General features: G+C 45.6%; 2 protein-coding genes across 6 annotated transcripts in view; one reads left to right on the forward strand and one right to left on the reverse strand.

The window, feature by feature from the left end:
• Nucleotides 1-1,524, forward strand: part of LOC134341188 (uncharacterized) — a 43,230-nt gene extending 41,706 nt beyond the window's left edge. Inside the window, exon 4 of the mRNA XM_063039004.1 lies at nt 979-1,524. Within this exon, the coding sequence (XP_062895074.1) occupies nt 979-1,066 (88 nt within the window). The 3' untranslated portion in view covers nt 1,067-1,524. The remainder of the gene's footprint in view (nt 1-978) is intronic.
• LOC134341187 (keratin-associated protein 9-1-like) overlaps nt 1-15,090 on the reverse strand; it is a 45,622-nt gene extending 30,532 nt beyond the window's left edge. For 3 of the 5 annotated variants that reach the window (XR_010016724.1, XM_063039000.1, XM_063038999.1), the window contains exons 1-2: nt 10,061-15,090; nt 1,573-1,697 (exon numbers count right to left, since the gene is read on the reverse strand). The gene's annotated coding sequence lies outside the window, so the exon portion shown is untranslated. The remainder of the gene's footprint in view (nt 1-1,572; nt 1,698-10,060) is intronic. The other 2 variants (XR_010016723.1, XM_063039001.1) reach the window with 2 other exon arrangements.
• Between the last annotated feature and the right edge of the window lie 4,265 nt (nt 15,091-19,355).

Consider the following 19,355-nt stretch of genomic DNA (forward strand, 5'->3'; position numbering starts at 1 on the left):
CTTCTCCAGCTGCTCTGGGATTCGGGTCAATGGACTCAATTTGGTGCAGAATGCTGTTGCAGGCTTTTATTGTTTGCAGGATCTGTGTGTTTATCTCTGTGCATTGGGAGTTGGTCTTTTTTTTAATTGTTTATTCAGGTATGTTGCTTTGTGGCTGCAAACAGATAAATCTCAAGGTTATATAATTTATGCATACTTTGATAATAAATGTACTTTGAATCCTTTGAATGCCCCAAGCTCATCTGCCTTTCCTACAATACTCTCTGCATTGAAATATACAAACTCAGAACATTAGTCCATCCATGCTCAATCTTTTGATTCCTGACCTTGTGTGTTGGCTCAGCAACATCTTTCCCCACAACCACTCCACTATCTGTTCAGGGTCTCTGGTCCCCATCCTGCGTAGTTCTAGTTTAAACACCACCCCCACCATCCCCACCATCCCCACCCCCCTTGCAGCACGAGCAAACCTTCCTGCTAGGATATTTGTTCCCCTGCAGTTCAGGTGCAAACCATCCCATCTGTACAGGTCCCACCTTCCCTGGAAGAGAGCCCAATGATCCAATAATCTGAAGCCCTCCTCCTCCTGCACCATCTCCTTAGCCACATGTTAAACTCTATTACTCAGGCTTTACTTTGTGCTGCCTCATTTTACTGATATTTTCTGCTCCCTCCTGCCGCACTTTGTTTGTCAAATCTCCCCCCACCCTCAACTCCTCTGAGCCACCACTCTCTCACTTCCTCTTCAGTTATTAAGCATTCTGCCCTTGGAACCCTCCCCTTTCTGTCTAGTCTGAAGCCTGGCCTACACAGTATTCACGTGATTCCCCAGGACACTGGTCACAACACAGTTCAGCTGAAGCCCATCCCAATGGAACAGCTCTCTCCATCTCCGTTACTGCTACCATTGCCCGTGAATCTGAAGCCTGTGGAGTTTATAATTCCATTAATACCCTCTCTCTCCTTCCTTTCCCTCAGTTTGAGAAGTTGGCAGAACGTACTGGGATGGAGAGGCGTTCCATGTTTGTGGTTTCGAATCAGTGGAGAGGTGGTCAGATCGAGATGATAAGATGCATCCTGGCCCTGTATGTTCTGGATAATATGGTCAGAAACATTGGCTGATTTCTCAGAGCAGTGTAATGGTCACAGCTGACCTTGTCCAGTGCTGTGAATGCGATCCAGTTTCAGGAGCACAGACACTGCTGTGGGTTTGATGTTTTTATTGTTTTCCCTGTAGATTTAGCATTCTTTATGCTTGTTTATATATTTGTACAATCACCTGTTTGTCTGTAGACTTTTAGTAACTTGTTGGAAAATTGATTCCATTCTTCTGCAGTTTCTTTCCCTGCAAAGCTAAAGGGTGAATGAGTTCTCAAATAAACTGGCCCAGACCACTTGGCAGAATAAAAGCAAACCATGTTCTCATGGTTTTTTGTTACAGATGGTCACAGTTACTTCTAGTAACTGGTGCAGCCATTCACTGGTACAGCCAGTCACTGTTACAGCCATTCACAGTTACAGTCGGTCACAGGTTGTTACAGTTACTCATCCTTCGTACCGTCTCTGCCTTACCTGCTGAGGTAGACTGACTCTGTCTGACCCGCACCATGTTGAACAGCTCATGAAACTGTGGTAAACATAAGATTTGTGCCTCATTCTTGATTTCTGCAGAATTTGGCTGGTCATCACCTGCAGATCTAACAGAATAGACGGGAGCACAGTAAGGGAGCGAGAGACCATTGCTTTAAGCCACAAATTATTGCAGTGCAAGAAGCTTAATGGGTAAGGCGGATGAACTCAGGGTATAGATTGGCACTGGAAACTGGGATATCACAGCCAACAACAGAAACATGGCTGAGAGCAGCTCAGTGTTCAGATACAGATGTTACAGGTGTGACTGTGGTACAGGTAAGAGAGAATGAGGGGGTGCTGACTTTTTGGGGAAAGATTACATAAGGATGGTCCTTGCTCGGCAGATCATCCAGTGAGACTGTTAGACGTTTTGGAGGAGGATTCAACTGGTTCTCAGGTTCAGCTGTGGAACTGATCCAGCTTCAGACCACAGTCTCTGCCTTAGCCTGGTCCAATAGCTCCAACCTGTAAACCCTCCATTCTGATTGGATTGGAAGCGGATTGGAGCAGGAAAACTTCACAATGTGGACTCGAGGGAAGAAATGAAGGCGGAGGAATTAAGGATGCTGGAATGTGGAGCTATTCCTGACTCAGGGACTCAGCCTGAAATGTTCATAGGACCATAAAATATAGGATTAAAATTTGGCCATCTGGCCCATCAAGTCTGCTCTATTCATTTCATCATGGCTGATCAAGTTTCCCCCTCAGCTCCAATTTGCTTCCTTCTCCCTGTATTCCTTCATGCCTTGGCCAATCAGAATCTATCAACCTCTCTGCATTATTCATGCCAAGTGACTTGGCCACAGGCTCTAAAGCTGCCTGTGGCAACAAATTCAACAGATTCACCACTCTCTGGCTAAAAATATTCCTCCTTCTCCTCATTCTAAATGGATTTCCCTCTGTTCTGAGGCTGCATCCTCCAGTCTTAGACTTTCCCATCATAGGAAACATCCTCTCCACAACCAGTCGATCAAGGCCTTTCAACATTTGATAGGTTTCAATGAGACTCCACCTCATTTTCTGAATTCCAGTCAGTACAGGCCCAAAGACATCAAAGTTTCCTCAGAAGACAAGTCTTTCCATATCGGAATCATTTCTGTGAGCTTCCTTTGAATCCTCTCCAATGTCAGTGCATCCTTTCTTAAACGAGGGCCCAAAGCTGCTCGTAATGCTCCAAGTGAGACCTCACCAGTACCTTATAAAGCTTCAATATTATATCCTTGCTTTTATATACTAGACCTCTCAAAATGATTGCTAGCATTGCATTTGCCTTCCTCACTACTAACTCAACCTGCAAATTAACCTTTAGGGAATCCTGCACATGTATTTCCAAATCCCTTTGCACCTCTGTATTTGAATTTTCTCTCCATTTGGAAAAAATTCTACACTTTTATTTCTTCTACCAAAGTCTGTGCTAACACTATATTCCACCTGCTAATTTGTTGCCCATTCTCTGAAGTAGGTGCTTTTATAGCCTCTCTGCTTCCTAAAGACTACAAGCCCCTCCACCTATCTTCATATCAGCTGCAAACCAGGCACAAATCCAACAATTCCATCATCCAGATCATTGACATATAAGATAAAAAAGTTGTCCCAACACAGATCCCAGTGGAATACCACTAAACACCAGCAGCCAACCAGAAAAAGCTCCTTGTATTCCTACTCTCTGCCTCTGTCTAATCAGCCAATGCTCTATCCATGCTGGTATCTTGCCTGTAATACCATAGGCTCTTGTTAAGTAGCCTCATGTGTGGCACCTTGTCAAAGAACTTCTGAAAATTGAAATACGTCAATTCTCCTTTGTCTATCCTGTTTGTTATTTCTTCAAAGAATTCCAACAGATTTGCTAGGCAAGATTTTCCCAGAAAAGTACCATGCTGACTGTGACCTATTTTATCCCCTACCTTGAAGTACCCCAAAGCCATGTCCTTTAACAATTGAATCCAACACCTTCCAAACCAGTGAGGTCAGATTAATTGGCATATAGTTTCTACCACAACTTTTTGAACTTTCTCCCATTTAGAGAATAGTCTGTGCTTTTATTTCTTCTACCAAAGTGCATGGCCATACACTTCCCGACACTGTATTCCATTTGCCACTTCTGTGCTCATTCTCCCAATCCATCTACTTTTTCAGTTCATCTGCCATTTCCTTGTCTCCCATTACTACTACTGCAGCATCGTTTAACATCGAAATCTACTCTCACCTCTCTTTTACACTTCACATATTTAAAGAATCTTGGTATCTCCTTTAATAATATCAGTTAGCTTAACTTCGCATTCCATCATTTCTTTCTTCATGACTTATTTAGTTTCCTTATGCTGGTTTTTAAAAGCTTTCCAATCCTCTAACTTCCCATTAAGTTTTGCTCTATTACATGTCGTGTCGTTGGCTTTCACTTGTCAGCCACAGTTGTGTCATTTTCCCTTTAAAATACATCTTCCTTTTTGGGAGGTATATATCCTGTGCCTTCCAAATTGCTTCCAGAAATTCCAGCAACGCTGCTCTGCCAGCATCCCTGCCAGTGATCTTTTCCAATCAATTTTGGCCAGCTCCTCTCTCATACCTCTGTAATTCCCTTTACTCCACTGTAATACTAATGCATATAATTTCAGCTTCTGCTTCTCAAATTGCAGGGTGAATTCTATCATATTATGACCACTGTTTCCCAATTGTTCCTTTACCATAAGCTCTCTGATCAATTATGGTTCATTGCATAAACACCCAATACAGAATAGCTGATCCCCTCGTGGGATCAACCCAGGAGCTGCTCTAAAAATCCAACCCATAGACATTCTACAAAATTCCCTTCTTGGGATCCAGCACCAACCTGATTTTCCGAATCTACCTGCATACTGAAATCCCCCATGACTATCATAACATTACTTTTTTGACACATATTTTCTATTTCCTGTTGTAACTTGCAGACCGCATCTTTACTACTACTTGGAGGTCTATCGACAACTCTCGTTAGGATATTTTCACCTTTGCAGTTTCTTTGCTCTACCAACAACAGTTCTACACATCCTGCTACTACATCACCTCTTTATAATGATTTGATTACATTTTCTACAGACAGAGCCACCATCCTACCTCCCTGTCCTTTCAGTACAATGTGTATCCTTGGATGTTAAGCTCCCAGTTATAATCTTCTTTCGGCCATGATTCATTGAGGCCCACAATGTTACATATGCCAATCTGAAACTGCTGGAGGTTATCGACCATATTCTGTATACTGCGCACTTTCATATAAAACACCTTCATTGTGTATTCATCACTCTTTTTGATTTTGTCCCCCTTTTACATTGCAGCTCACCTCGTTGACTGCAATTTTGCCCTGTCATCAGCCTCTCCTTGTTAGCAGTCTCACTCTACACCGCCTCTGCTTGTACACCAACTGACCATCCTCAGTACTATCACCCTGGTACCCACGCCCTGACAAATTAGTTTAAACCCTCCCAAACAGCTCTCTCAAACTTCCCAGTAATTATATTTGTGCCCTTGAATTCAGGTGTATCTTGTGCCTTTTGTACATATCGTACCTTCCCGGAAGAGATCCCAATGATCCAGAAATCAGCACCTGCACCCCTTGCACCAGTTCCTCAGCCACGCACTCATGTGCCAAATCATCCTATTCTTACCCTCTCTGGTGCGTGGCACCAGGAACAATCCAGAGATTCCTACCCCAGATATCCTGCTTTTCAGCTTTGTACCTCACTCTCTCAAATCTCTCTTCAGGATCTCTGCACTTTTCCCACCTATGTCATGTGTGCCAATATGTACCAGGAGTTCCGGCTGCTCACCCTTCCCCTTTAGAATGTCGTGGACCTGATCCCAGACATCCTGACCCAGGCACCTGATCCAAGACATCCTGACCCAGGCACCTGATCCGAGACATCCTGACCCAGGCACCCGATCCGAGACATCCTGACCCAGGCACCTGATCCGAGACATCCTGACCCAGGCACCTGATCCCAGACATTCCTGACCCGGGCACCTGATCCCAGACATCCTCACCCAGGCACCTGATCCGAGACATCCTGACCCAGGCACCCGATCCGAGACATCCTGACCCAGGCACCTGATCCGAGACACCCTGACCCAGGCACCTGATCCCAGCCATCCTGACCAAGGCACGTGATCCGAGACATCCTGACCCAAGCACCTGAGCCGAGACATCCTGACCCAGGCACCTGATCCCAGACATCCTGACCCAGGCACCCGATCCGAGACATCCTGACCCAGGCACCTGATCCGAGACATCCTGACCCAGGCACCTGATCCAAGACATCCTGACCCAGGCACCCGATCCCAGACATCCTGACCCAGGCACCCGATCCGAGACATCCTGACCCAGGCACCTGATCCCAGACATCCCTGACCCAGGCACCTGATCCCAGACATCCTGACCCAGGCACCTGACCGGAGACATCCTGACCCAGGCACCTGATCCGAGATATCCTGACCCAGGCACCTGATCCGAGACATCCCTGACCCAGGCACCTGATCTGAGACATCCTGACCCAGGCACCTGACCTGAGACATCCTGACCCAGGCACCTGATCTGAGACATCCTGACCCAGGCACCTGACCTGAGACATCCTGACCCAGGCACCGGATCCGAGACATCCTGACCCAGGCACCCGATCCGAGACATCCTGACCCAGGCACCCGATCCCAGACATCCTGACCCAGGCACCTGATCCCAGACATCCCTGACCCAGGCACCTGATCCGAGACATCCTGACCCAGGCACCTGATCTGAGACATCCTGACCCAGGCACCCGATCGGAGACATCCTGACCCAGGCACCCGATCCGAGACATCCTGACCCAGGCACCTGATCCCAGACATCCCTGACCCAGGCACCTGATCCCAGACATCCTGACCCAGGCACCTGACCGGAGACATCCTGACCCAGGCACCTGATCCGAGATATCCTGACCCAGGCACCTGATCCGAGACATCCCTGACCCAGGCACCTGATCTGAGACATCCTGACCCAGGCACCTGACCTGAGACATCCTGACCCAGGCACCTGATCTGAGACATCCTGACCCAGGCACCTGACCTGAGACATCCTGACCCAGGCACCGGATCCGAGACATCCTGACCCAGGCACCCGATCCCAGACATCCTGACCCAGGCACCTGATCCCAGACATCCTGACCCAGGCACCTGATCCCAGACATCCCTGACCCAGGCACCTGATCCGAGACATCCTGACCCAGGCACCTGATCTGAGACATCCTGACCCAGGCACCCGATCTGAGACATCCTGACCCAGGCACCCGATCCCAGACATCCTGACCCAGGCACCCGATCCGAGACATCCCTGACCCAGGCACCTGATCCGAGACATCCTGACCCAGGCACCCGATCCGAGACATCCCTGACCCAGGCACCTGATCTGAGACATCCTGACCCAGGCACCCGATCCGAGACATCCTGACCCAGGCACCCGATCCGAGACATCCTGACCCAGGCACCTGATCCCAGACATCCCTGACCCAGGCACCTGATCCGAGACATCCTGACCCAGGCACCTGATCCGAGACATCCCTGACCCAGGCACCTGATCTGAGACATCCTGACCCAGGCACCTGACCTGAGACATCCTGACCCAGGCACCTGATCTGAGACATCCTGACCCAGGCACCTGACCTGAGACATCCTGACCCAGGCACCGGATCCGAGACATCCTGACCCAGGCACCCGATCCCAGACATCCTGACCCAGGCACCTGATCCCAGACATCCTGACCCAGGCACCTGATCCCAGACATCCCTGACCCAGGCACCTGATCCGAGACATCCTGACCCAGGCACCTGATCCCAGACATCCTGACCCAGGCACCTGATCTGAGACATCCTGACCCAGGCACCTGATCCCAGACATCCTGACCTAGGCACCTGATCCGAGACATCCCTGACCCAGGCACCTGATCCGAGACATCCTGACCCAGGCACCTGATCTGAGACATCCCTGACCCAGGCACCCAATCCGAGACATCCTGACCCAGGCACCTGATCCGAGATATCCTGACCCAGGCACCTGACCTGAGACATCCTGACCCAGGCACCTGATCCGAGATATCCTGACCCAGGCACCTGATCCCAGACATCCTGACACAGGCACCCGATCCGAGACATCCCGACCCAGGCACCTGATCCGAGACATCCTGACCCAGGCACCTGATCCCAGACATCCTGACCCAGGCACCTGATCTGAGACATCCTGACCCAGGCACCTGATCCCAGACATCCTGACACAGGCACCCGATCCGAGACTTCCTGACCCAGGCACCTGATCCGAGACATCCCGACCCAGGCACCTGATCCGAGACATCCTGACCCAGGCACCTGATCCCAGACATCCTGACCCAGGCACCTGATCCGAGACATTCCTGATCCGAGACATCCTGACCCAGGCACCCGATCCGAGACATCCTGACCCAGGCACCTGATCCGAAACATCCTGACCCAGGCACCTGATCCGAGACATCCCGACCCAGGCACCTGATCCGAGACATCCTGACCCAGGCACCTGTGAGGCAACATGCCATCTGGGTGTCCCTGTCATGCCCAGAGAATCTAGTCTCTATTCTTCTGACAATGGAATCTCCTATCACCACTACAGTCCTCTTCTGAGCCACAGTGCCAATTCCTTTCTGTTCAAATGCTGCCGGAGCCAGATCTGCTAGCACTGATCAAATCATTGAATGTGTTCAGCTGACTGAAGCTCCATGAACATCACCCAAAGGCCACAAGAACATCACAAACCAATGGAGATGCATGGGGTCTGGGGTCACAGATTTGAACCCAGTGTTGTTCCACTGTTGTTTAACAAGATACGTGACCACCCCCAGGGTGGAGGAGCAAATCTTCATATTCCGTCCAACCTCCAACCTGATGGCATGAACATCGATTTCTCCTTCCCCTTCCCTTTTATTTCTATTCCCCACTCTAGCCTCTTACCTCTTCTCCTCACCTGCTATGAACTCCCCCGGTACCCCTCCTCTTTCCCTTTCATCCAGGGCCCACTCTCCCCTCCTATCAGTTTCTTTCTTCTCCAGCCCTTTACCTTTTCCTCCCACCTGGTTTCACCTCTCACCTTCCAGCTATCCTCCTTCCCCTCCCTCCACATTTATATTCCAGCAACCTTTAGACTCCTTTCCAGTCTTGAAGAAAGGTCTTGGTCTGAAATGTTGACAATTTATTCATTTCCAAAGACTTTGTTTGACCTGCTCAGTTCCTCCAGCAATTTGTGTGTATTGCTCACAATTTCCAGAATATCTGCAGAATCTCCTGTGTGTGTGTGTGTGTGTGTGTGTGACCATAAGTTCAGATGAATATTAAAGTCAAGTAAGTTTCCATGTAAGATATCAACAGTCAGTCTTTGCTGAACTCATGAAATGTTGCATAAAAACAATCATTTCCAGGGGCTGGATGGTTTCTCAGCACTGAAAGTAGCTCCAGGTTTCCCCAACCATTCCCATTAAAGAAAAGGCAGAATGCTGGAAGAACTCTCGAGTCAGGCAGCATCTGTGGAGACAGAATACCTGTCAGTGTCATTGGGTTTGTACTGTTATCAAGCATTTTGTTAGATGTGTGTCTTCTCTGTAGTGATGAAGCAGGAGAGGAGGGACAAGGGAACGTGGGAGGGGGAAGGAGTAGTAAACTGAGAAGCAACTGGGAAGGGGTGAGGGGTCTCGAATCATGAGGAAATAAGGCAGGAAAACGAAAAACAGAGGATAGAGTACCAGAAATTAGAAGGTTCAAATTCAAGTGTAATTGTCATTCAGACTGGGTATATGAACACTCATGAATATAAAACAGTGTTACTCTGGGGTCAATGTGCAAAATACATTACCAACAGTGAAACACAGCACAAGGCACATACAGCACATATAAGATAGCCGTAAAATATAGTCACACAAGAAAAATACAGTCCAAGTCCATCTGTGTTGTAGCAGTCTGCAGTCGAACACAATACAGGTTTGTTATGTACCCGTGACGGTTTAAATAAATCAGCAGCAATAGACCACACCTGGAGTCTGGTTTTGATGTTAAAACCACTATCATTATTAGTATCTACCTAATATAACAACTTAAACAAGAATAATCAAAAGTTAACAGTGTTATGAGTATACATATGTGTAAATATAACTCCCAAAGCATTGAGCTCGGTTGGGGGGGGGGCGGGGACACCCAGCTTAAAATCTTGAGATGGTAAGGTATGAAAGGTCAGTTCATCCACAGATTAAATGATGTGAGAGAGATACTTGTAATCTAAGGTGAATATCGAGAGAAGGCATTTATGTCGTGTTCCACAGGTTCCATGGTGGTAAAACAGAATAACAACCACCGTAGTTTTTATCCGTCATCATTCCAAATCCACTTACGAATTATTACCAAAAGCAGCTTACCACAGTGGTACAGTCTTCAACCGGAACTACCACCCAGTCAAGGGTTAACACATAGGTAGATTTCACAAGGTTGCCCCAATCACACAACATGAGAGCCACTTATCGATGTGCTGGGTCGAAGTTCAACCCACCTTTGTGGGCACTCGAAAGTTCCAACCAGTGACCCCTTAGTCACTTGCTTCCTTCCATTGTCCGACTCCAGCTGCGACTGACTGTGTGTGAGTGAGTCTCCTTGCTTAAATCAAAACAAGCTGTGAGTCAAATATGTAAACACACTGGAAGGCAGGCTGATTCGCCCTTCCATCTCTCTCTCTCTCTTAAAGTAACAGTCCACAGCAACTGAAACTTAGGGGTTCATCACACTTCCCCCCCAGAAAAGAAAATTTTGATCATTGAGCAAAATTTTAACTACAAACTACAGAATATAAGACACTACACGTGATTATCGTGTAACACATTGCAGAAGTGTGTACAAATACCAATTAATTTTCATTCTTGAACTTAGCTTAGCATCTGGAGAGACAATTTGCAATGATATTGTCTGCGCCTTTCATATGCTTTATTACCATATCATATTCCTGCAAAATCAGACTCCAATTTAACAATCTTCTGCTCAGCCAATTTACTCTTTTCTACGTTCATGCGATAGGGGTGCTGCTTAACGTCATGCACAGCGACCGAAGTTTGTGGCTGCAAATGGACCAATTTGATATCAATATTTTCCAAAATAACTGAGTTCACAAGCCTCACGGAGACTATGTTTGGCTTGTTAAAATTCTCAGACGAGTCAGTTATCCCATTCTCAGGCCCTTTAGTTTCACATGTACCAACAACGCTCACAGATGGCGTCTCTGGGTCAAAATAACGTTTTATCATATTTACACCTGTGTAGGTTTTCTTCGATCTGGTGTTTTAATAACAAAAATCAAAGAATCAATTTTAGAGATTATTTCGTACAGCCCGCTAAACTTTGCTTGGAGCGGATTTGTCAACATTGGAAGTAACACCAATACCTTGTCTCCCACGTGATACGTCCGTTCTCGAGCTCGCTTATCATACCAGTGTTTCATGGTGTTTTGAGAATTCTGTAAGTTTTGTCTACAGACTTCGTGTAATTTATTTTTGAACTCCAAAACATAGCTTAACAAGCTAACATGCACTTTTTCATCAGTCCACTGTTCCCTCAGCAACGTCAAAGGTCCCCTCACTCTGTGACCAAATACAAATTCAAATGGACTAAAACCCAGTGTTCCTGCACCAATTCTCTTATGGCAAATAGGAGCAAATATTCCCCCTCATCCCATTCTTTTCCATTCTCAATACAGCATATCTTAATCATTATTTTGAGGGTAGAATGAAATCTTTCTAAGGCTCCTTGTGATTCTGGATGATACGCAAATGATGTAATTTGTTTAGCTCCCAGTTCACACCTGCTGGAATAATCCTGATGTAAAATTACTGCCTTGATCAGATTGAATTGCTTTAGGCAAACCAAACAAAGTCAAAAACTTGGTGAGAGCCTTCACCACAATTTTAGCTTTAATATTTTTGAGAGTGATCGCCTCGGGGAATATGGATGCAGTGCACATTATGGTTAACATATACTGATGGCCAGCTGTTGTCTTTGGCAACGGGCCAACACAATCCACTATAACTTTGGAAAAAGGTTCACTCAATGAAGGTATCAGCTGAAGTGGGGCCACTGGGATGGCTTGATTAGGTTTACCCACAACTTGACAAGTGTGACAGGTTTGCAAAAGGTCACAACATCCTTCCTCAGATGGGGCCAGTAAAATTCTTTCCTAATCCTGTTTACAGTTTTATTCACCCCAAAATAGCCACCTAAAGGCATACTGTGAGCCAAAGTTAAAATTTCAGTCCTAAAGACTTTAGGAACTACAACTTGGTGAACAATTGCCCATTCCTCTTTCACAGGTACAATGAGGAATGAGCTGGTCTCCACTTCCTCATCAATATTCCATCCTTGATATAATACCCTACTGGCACTTTCTTAATCTCATCATCTGAGAGAGCTATTTCTTTTAAAGCTTCAATCTCAGGATCTCGATTTTGTTCTACGACAAACTCCTCCTAGACAAAGATAAACCTTTCTCATCAAATTTACTCTGAATCCTATTGAAACAATGAAGACAGAAAAGTCCCTGCCAAGTCATCATCACCTAAATCCCAATTTTGGCTACGCTGGGCATGAAAATTATGCTGCACAGAATCGTCTGCGTTGGCAGACTTTTTAGTCATGCTTCATGTTACTCTGCAGGCAGGATAAATATCAACATTCATCTGCGGGTCATCAGTGGCAGGCTTATTTGTCAACTGCATGGCTGGACAAACATCCCCACCTACAATGTCATTCCCTAACAGCAAAGTAACATCTTCCATCGGGAAACGGGAGCATAGCCCTATCTTAATAGGTCCCGAAACCAACACTGACTTTAAAGTTACCTTGTGTAACGACACAGAAACCATGCCACTCCCAATGCCTTTAATAAGATTTACCTCGCCAGTACCTGTCTCAGCACTAAACTTTAGAACACTGTCTAATATAAGTGACTGAGAAGCCCCGGTGTCTTGAAGAATTTTCACTGGTACTGGGGTTGTCCCTTCCTTTACTGATACAAACCCATCTGACTTAAAATGATCGAATCCTTTCTTAACTCAGTCAGACCTCTTAGTCTTTAACTAAGCCTCATCAGAATGTGCAGAACCCTGTGGGTTTATAAGTGTTTCATCCTGCTGAATACAAGCATTTGGGACTGACTCCTTTTCCTTCTTCTTCTTCAGAACAGAACAATTAGCCATCAAATGACCAAGTTTCTTACAATAGTAACAAGTAAGACCAGAATATTTCTCCTTCGACTGCCTCCCTTCAAAAACTTACTTTTGTCACTAGTTCCCAATTTAATTTCTGGTTCACCCTGTGGGTTATCCCTGCTACTCTTTTGGGAGCTCTTATTCAGGGTAAACTTAACCTTGTGGGTTAAAGCATACTCATCCGCTAATCTAGCAGACTCCTGCAAAGTGGCAGCATCCATTTCATATAAATATGTCTTTATCTCATCTTTACCTTTTGAATGCTTCAATCAAAACCAACTCTTTTAAGCTATTAAACTCATCATTCACATTTTTAGATGTGCACCAGCAATCAAAATACACAAACTTTTCATAAGCAAATTCCACATAAGTCTGGTTCATAGACTTCTTCAAATTTCTAAGCCTTTGTCTATAAGCTTCTGGAACCAACTCATAAACTTTAAGTTAGTCCTGACGAAGGGTCTCGGCCTGAAACGTTGACTGCGCCTCTTCCTATAGATGCTGCTTGGCCTGCTGCGTTCACCAGCAACTTTGATGTGTGTTGCTCATAAACTTTAAGCATTGCCTGTTTCACAATATCATAGTTAGCTACATCTTCAAGTGATAGGGCTGAATAAGCTTGTTGGACTTTACCCTTAAATTCACTTTGTAACAAAACAGGCCAACTTCTTTACAGCCAATTTTTACTGAGCCACCTTTTCAAAATGCAAGAAGTATTTATCAATTTCTGCTTTGTCAAATGGAGGTACCAATTTAACCTCCCGACTGGCACTAAACCCATCGCCAGGGTCTAGCACTAGACCTCCTTGCTGCAATCTCTCTATCTTTTCCAGCTCAAACCGCCTCTGCCCTCTGTTTTTCTGCTTCCTTAGCCTCAAACTGCCTTCGTCTATCTTCAAACTCGCTTTGCCTTTCCTCAGCCTTTAACTTAAGTCAGACCCGCAAGTTCGGGGAGTCTTCCACACATGGATAGTCGCTCCCTGATGCCCGGAAATTATATACAATATCCCAGAAACAGATTTTTTTGAGAGGGAGAAGGAGCGGGAGAGCGAGTATCCTGATTGGTCTCTCTTCTTGCTAAGAGTGGTCCCCAACCACCGAGGAAACAATATGATTTGGTGATATGAAACAATATGAGTTAGCTGCACCTTTCCTCATTCCCTGTCATGCACTGTTGAATTTTAATGCATGCGAGGTCATCAGTGACCCAAGGTGTGCAAAGGAATGGGTCCGTGACCCAATTGTTAATGTCCTTGGTGAATCATCCATGTCAGTGCGGGAAGAAGATCAACTCCTCGAGCTTGCAAATGACGGTGGGCTGAAACGTATGTTTGACATAACATCTCTGCTGGCATTCTGGATCAAAGTCATGGCTAAATATCCTGAGATAGCCACGAAAGCACTGAAAACGTTGCTTCTATTTCCAACATCATATTGCTGCGAAGTGGAGTTTTCTGCAATGAATGCAATGAAAACTAAATTGCGGAATAGACTGGACATCAGGAACCCCCTTCGAGTATCGCTGTCTCCCATCACCCCTCGATCGGACCGTGTTGTTGCAGGGAAACAAGCTCAGGTTTCCCACTGATTCAGCGATATTGGTGTGCTGCAATGATTTTATATGTTCATACGGGGAAAATATGCGCTGTGTGTTTAATATCCAAATGTTACTTAAAATGTTATGATGCTATTGACTTATCAGTGGTCCCCAACCTCTGGGCCGCGAAGAATACAGCGGTGGCCAGAACACACCCAGCATATCTTTAAGTAAAAAGCCGAAATAAACAAGCTAATTAATTAGGTGCCGCCTGGCACGTAAATGTCGGCCCAGATCAGAGGCGACTGTGGATTGCGTTCTGGCTACCGCTGTACCGCTGCATTCTTCGCGGCCCGGAGGTCTGGGACCACTGTTACAATTGACTTATCACTACATTCATGCAAGGAAAATATGAGCTGTGTGTTTAACATTAAATTCATTAGATAAACCCCTTAAGAAACAAAATTCAGTGTATTAGCCACTTGCAAGTGACTTATAGTTGACTTATCACCTATATTCCGGTCGCGTTTAACACCCACCCACCCCCACCGAGGGACCCCTGATTTAAACTAACTGGCTTGCTGCCAAGGAGCTACGCTATTGATGTCCTACGTGATGAGGCCAAACTCCCTGTAGACTTGCTTAAAGTTGTAATAGAATAAATATGATAATATAAGTACATATTTTAATGTCATATTTGCTGCATATACCCAACTTGGTTTACAGATTAGACAAAATCACTAAACAAAGTATTACATACACCCTTGGAGGTCGACCGGGGGTGGGGGGATATGGGGTTGCGGGGGGCGGGGTGCTACCTCCCTGAAATGAGTTTTTGCAGGGTGGGATGACTGTTAAGTTGTTGTAACTTTACTTGTTCCAACTGTAACTGTTGCCCAGGGTTAACTGGTTTACTTTCAGGAAACACCTCCAACTCCTTCACTTTAAACACATCCGTGGATACTTTTAATACTCAGCTATTATCGTCTGAATCTGTGCCCTCCTCATTGTCGATTTCACCTTAGTAAGTCTTAACTTTTTAGCAATGCTCAACAACTCAAACCTTCTGGCGTCCTCTAATGCCTCAGAGGTTGGCGCTTCCAGAAATTTATCGACATCCATTCCTGCTGATTTTCCCTCACACAAGTAAATCAAATGGGATTTTTCCGGTTCCAGTGACATCATCATTCAGAATGGCAGCTTAAATCAACAGCTCCTCCGGAAAAACAGATATTTTGCCCCGTTAATGCAGAATATACAATTCATAGAATTAGCAATCCAAGAACAAAAGTGATAAAAAAAATAAGCTAAGTGAAATTCATGAAGCTTTTGAAATATTTTACAAAACTCTATATTCCAAAGTTCCAGGGGAAAACTTAACCCAAGTTGACACCTTCCTGAATTCTTTAGCGTTACCCACTTTAAGCAAAGAACAAAATAGAACGATGACTGCTGACATAACTGAAGCTGAACTAAAAACTGCAATTAGTAGGCTTAAATTAAGCAAGTTACCAGGATCAGATGGATATACGGCAGAGTGGTATGAAGAGTTTAGAAATGAGTTAATTCCTGTTTTACTCCCCACACTGAACTGGGCCCTGAGAAAGGCACAAATGCCACCCAGCTGGAAGGAGGTGATAATCTCAGCTATACCGAAAGAAGGCAAGGATAAAATGGAATGTGGGTCATTTAGACCAATATCTGTTCTTAATGTGGATTATAGAATATTTACCTCCATCATGGCCAAACAATTAAAAGAGTTTCTACCCACACTGATACATAATGATCAGACAGGTTTCATACAACAACGCCAAACACAAGACAATATACAAAGGACACTTCACATTATGGATCATATTTAAATAAAATGAAATTGAAACAATAGTGATAAGCATTAAAGCTGAAAAGGCATTTGATTGGGTTAATTGGAATTTTCTCTATAGAGTTTTACATAGATTTGGTCTACAAGACACAATTATTAAAACTATACAGGCACTATACGACAATCCTACTGCCAAGATTAAAATCAATGGATACTTAGCTAATAGTTTTACCCTAGAAAGGGGCACGAGACAGGGTTGTGCATGGTCACTGCTATTCTTCGTATTATATCTGGAACCATTAGTTCAATACATGAGACAAAATGAAGATATCAGGGGAATTACTATTAAAGGGATAGAGCATAAATTGGCCAGTTATACCGATGGCATTTTGATCTAACTAGGGCAACCAACAGACTCTTTACCTAAATTGATGCAATCCTTTGAACAATATGGCCAATTATCAGGATACAAGATCAACATAGATAAAACCCAACTACCTTCATATAACTATAACCCACCAAGAGAAATTGGAAGTAAGTATACTTCGGCATGGCGAATAGACTCGGTCAAATATTTGGGCATCATTATGCCAAAAGATTTGGCAAAATTATCAGAATGCAATTATCAGCTAATATATAAAAAAATTAATGAAGATATAACAAGGTGGAACCTAATCCCTTTTCTTGGTCTCAGTTCAAGGAATGAATCTATTAAAATGAATATACTGCCCAGACTACTATATCTCTTTCAGACCCTACCAATAGAGATGAACCAAAATCAATTCAAGGAATGGAGCAAGATGCTATCAAGATATATGTGGCAAGGTAAAAGGCCTAGGATTCATCTCAAAACTTTGCATTCAGCCAAAGTAAGGGAGGGATGGGGCCTACCTTCTCTTAGGGATTATTATTTTGCAGCACAGTTGAGAGCTGTGATATGCTGGTGCAACCCATCATATGATGCTCAATGGAAAAACATTGTGGAGAGGATACTTTCCATCCCCATACAGGCAATTTTCACTGATAACAACCTACAAAGTTACATAAATAGTATTGACAACCCGTGGGTGAAATGGATTCTTAAAACATGGAAAACTATTATAAAAGAATATAAACTGGAGAGAGACATTGCAATTATTAAATGGTGTGCATATGACTCGGATTTTATGCTGAATAAACTGGATGCTAGATTGAAGGACTGGACATCTAAAGCAGTGGTCCCCAACCATCGGGCCGCAGATCGGTACCGGACCACAAAGCATGCGCTACCGGGCTGCAAGGAAACAATATGAGTCAGCTGCACTTTTCCTCATTCCCTGTCAACGCCACTGTTGAGCCATTACGCATGCGAGGTCATTACCCGCGCGTCATCCATGTCTGCGCAGGAAGGAGCTTGCAAATGACGGCGGGCTGAAAAGCATGTTTGACATAACATCAAACAACAGGAATTCTGCAGATGCTGGAAATTCAAGCAACACACATAAAAGTTGCTGGTGAACGCAGCAGGCCAGGCAGCATCTCTAGGAAGAGGTGCAGTCGACGTTTCAGGCCGAGACCCTTCGTCAGGACTAACTGAAGGAAGAGTTAGTAAAAGATTTGAAAGTTGGAGGGGGAGGGGGAGATCCAAAATGATAGGAGAAGACAGGAGGGGGAGGGATGGAGTCAAGAGCTGGACAGGTGATCGGCAAAAGGGATACGAGAGGATCATGGGACAGGAGGTCCAGGAAGAAAGACAAGACGGCGGTGGGGGGGGGGGGACCCAGAGGATGGGCAAGGGGTATATTCAGAGGGACAGAGGGAGAAAAAGGAGAGTGAGAGAAAGAATGTGTGTATAAAAAAGTAACAGATGGGGTACGAGGGGGAGGTGGGACATTAGCGGAAGTTAGAGAAGTCGATGTTCATGCCATCAGGTTGGAGGCTACCCAGACGGAATATAAGGTGTTGTTCCTCCAACCTGAGTGTGGCTTCATCTTTACAGTAGAGGAGACCGTGGATAGACATGTCAGAATGGGAATGGGATGTGGAATTAAAATGTGTGGCCACTGGGAGATCCTGCTTTCTCTGGTGGACAGAGCGTAGATGTTCAGCAAAGCGGTCTCCCAGTCTGCGTCGGGTCTCGCCAATATATAAAAGGCCACATCGGGAGCACCGGACGCAGTATATCACCCCAGCTGACTCACAGGTGAAGTGTTGCCTCACCTGGAAGGACTGTTTGGGGCTCTGAGTGGTGGTAAGGGAGGAAGTGTAAGGGCATGTGTAGCACTTGTTCCGCTTACACGGATAAGTGCCAGGAGGGAGATTAGTGGGGAGGGATGGGGGTGACGAATGGACAAGGGAGTTGCGTAGGGAGCGATTCCTGCAGAATGCAGAGAGAGTGGGGGAGGGGAAGATGTGCTTAGTGGTGGGATCCCGTTGGAGGTGGCAGAAGTTACGGAGAATAATATGTTGGACCCAGAGGCTGGTGGGGTGGTAGGTGAGGACCAGGGGAACCCTATTCCTAGTGGGGTGGCGGGAGGGTGGAGTGAGAGCAGATGTACGTGAAATGGGAGAGATGGCATGCATGCAGAGCTCGTTGACTTTATTAACTTTGCCTCCAACTTTCACCCTGCCCTCAAATTTACCTGGTCCATTTCCGACACCTCCCTCCCCTTTCTAGATCTTTCTGTCTCTGTCTCTGGAGACAGCTTATCCACTGATGTCTACTATAAGCCTACTGACTCTCACAGCTATCTGGACTATTCCTCTTCTCACCCTGTCTCTTGCAAAAACGCCATCCCCTTCTCGCAATTCCTCCGTCTCCGCCGCATCTGCTCTCAGGATGAGGCTTTTCATTCTAGGACGAGGGAGATGTCTTCCTTTTTTAAAGAAAGGGGCTTCCCTTCCTCCCCTATCAACTCTGCTCTTAAACGCATCTCCCCCATTTCACGTACATCTGCTCTCACTCCATCCTCCCGCCACCCAACTAGGAATAGGGTTCCCCTGGTCCTCACCTACCACCCCACCAGCCTCCAGGTCCAACATATTATTCTCCGTAACTTCCGCCACCTCCAATGGGATCCCACCACTAAGCACATCTATCCCTCCCCACCTCTCTCTGCATTCCG

Source organism: Mobula hypostoma (genome assembly GCF_963921235.1).
Source record: "Mobula hypostoma chromosome 8 unlocalized genomic scaffold, sMobHyp1.1 SUPER_8_unloc_3, whole genome shotgun sequence".
NCBI classification, from domain to species: Eukaryota; Metazoa; Chordata; class Chondrichthyes; order Myliobatiformes; family Myliobatidae; genus Mobula; species Mobula hypostoma.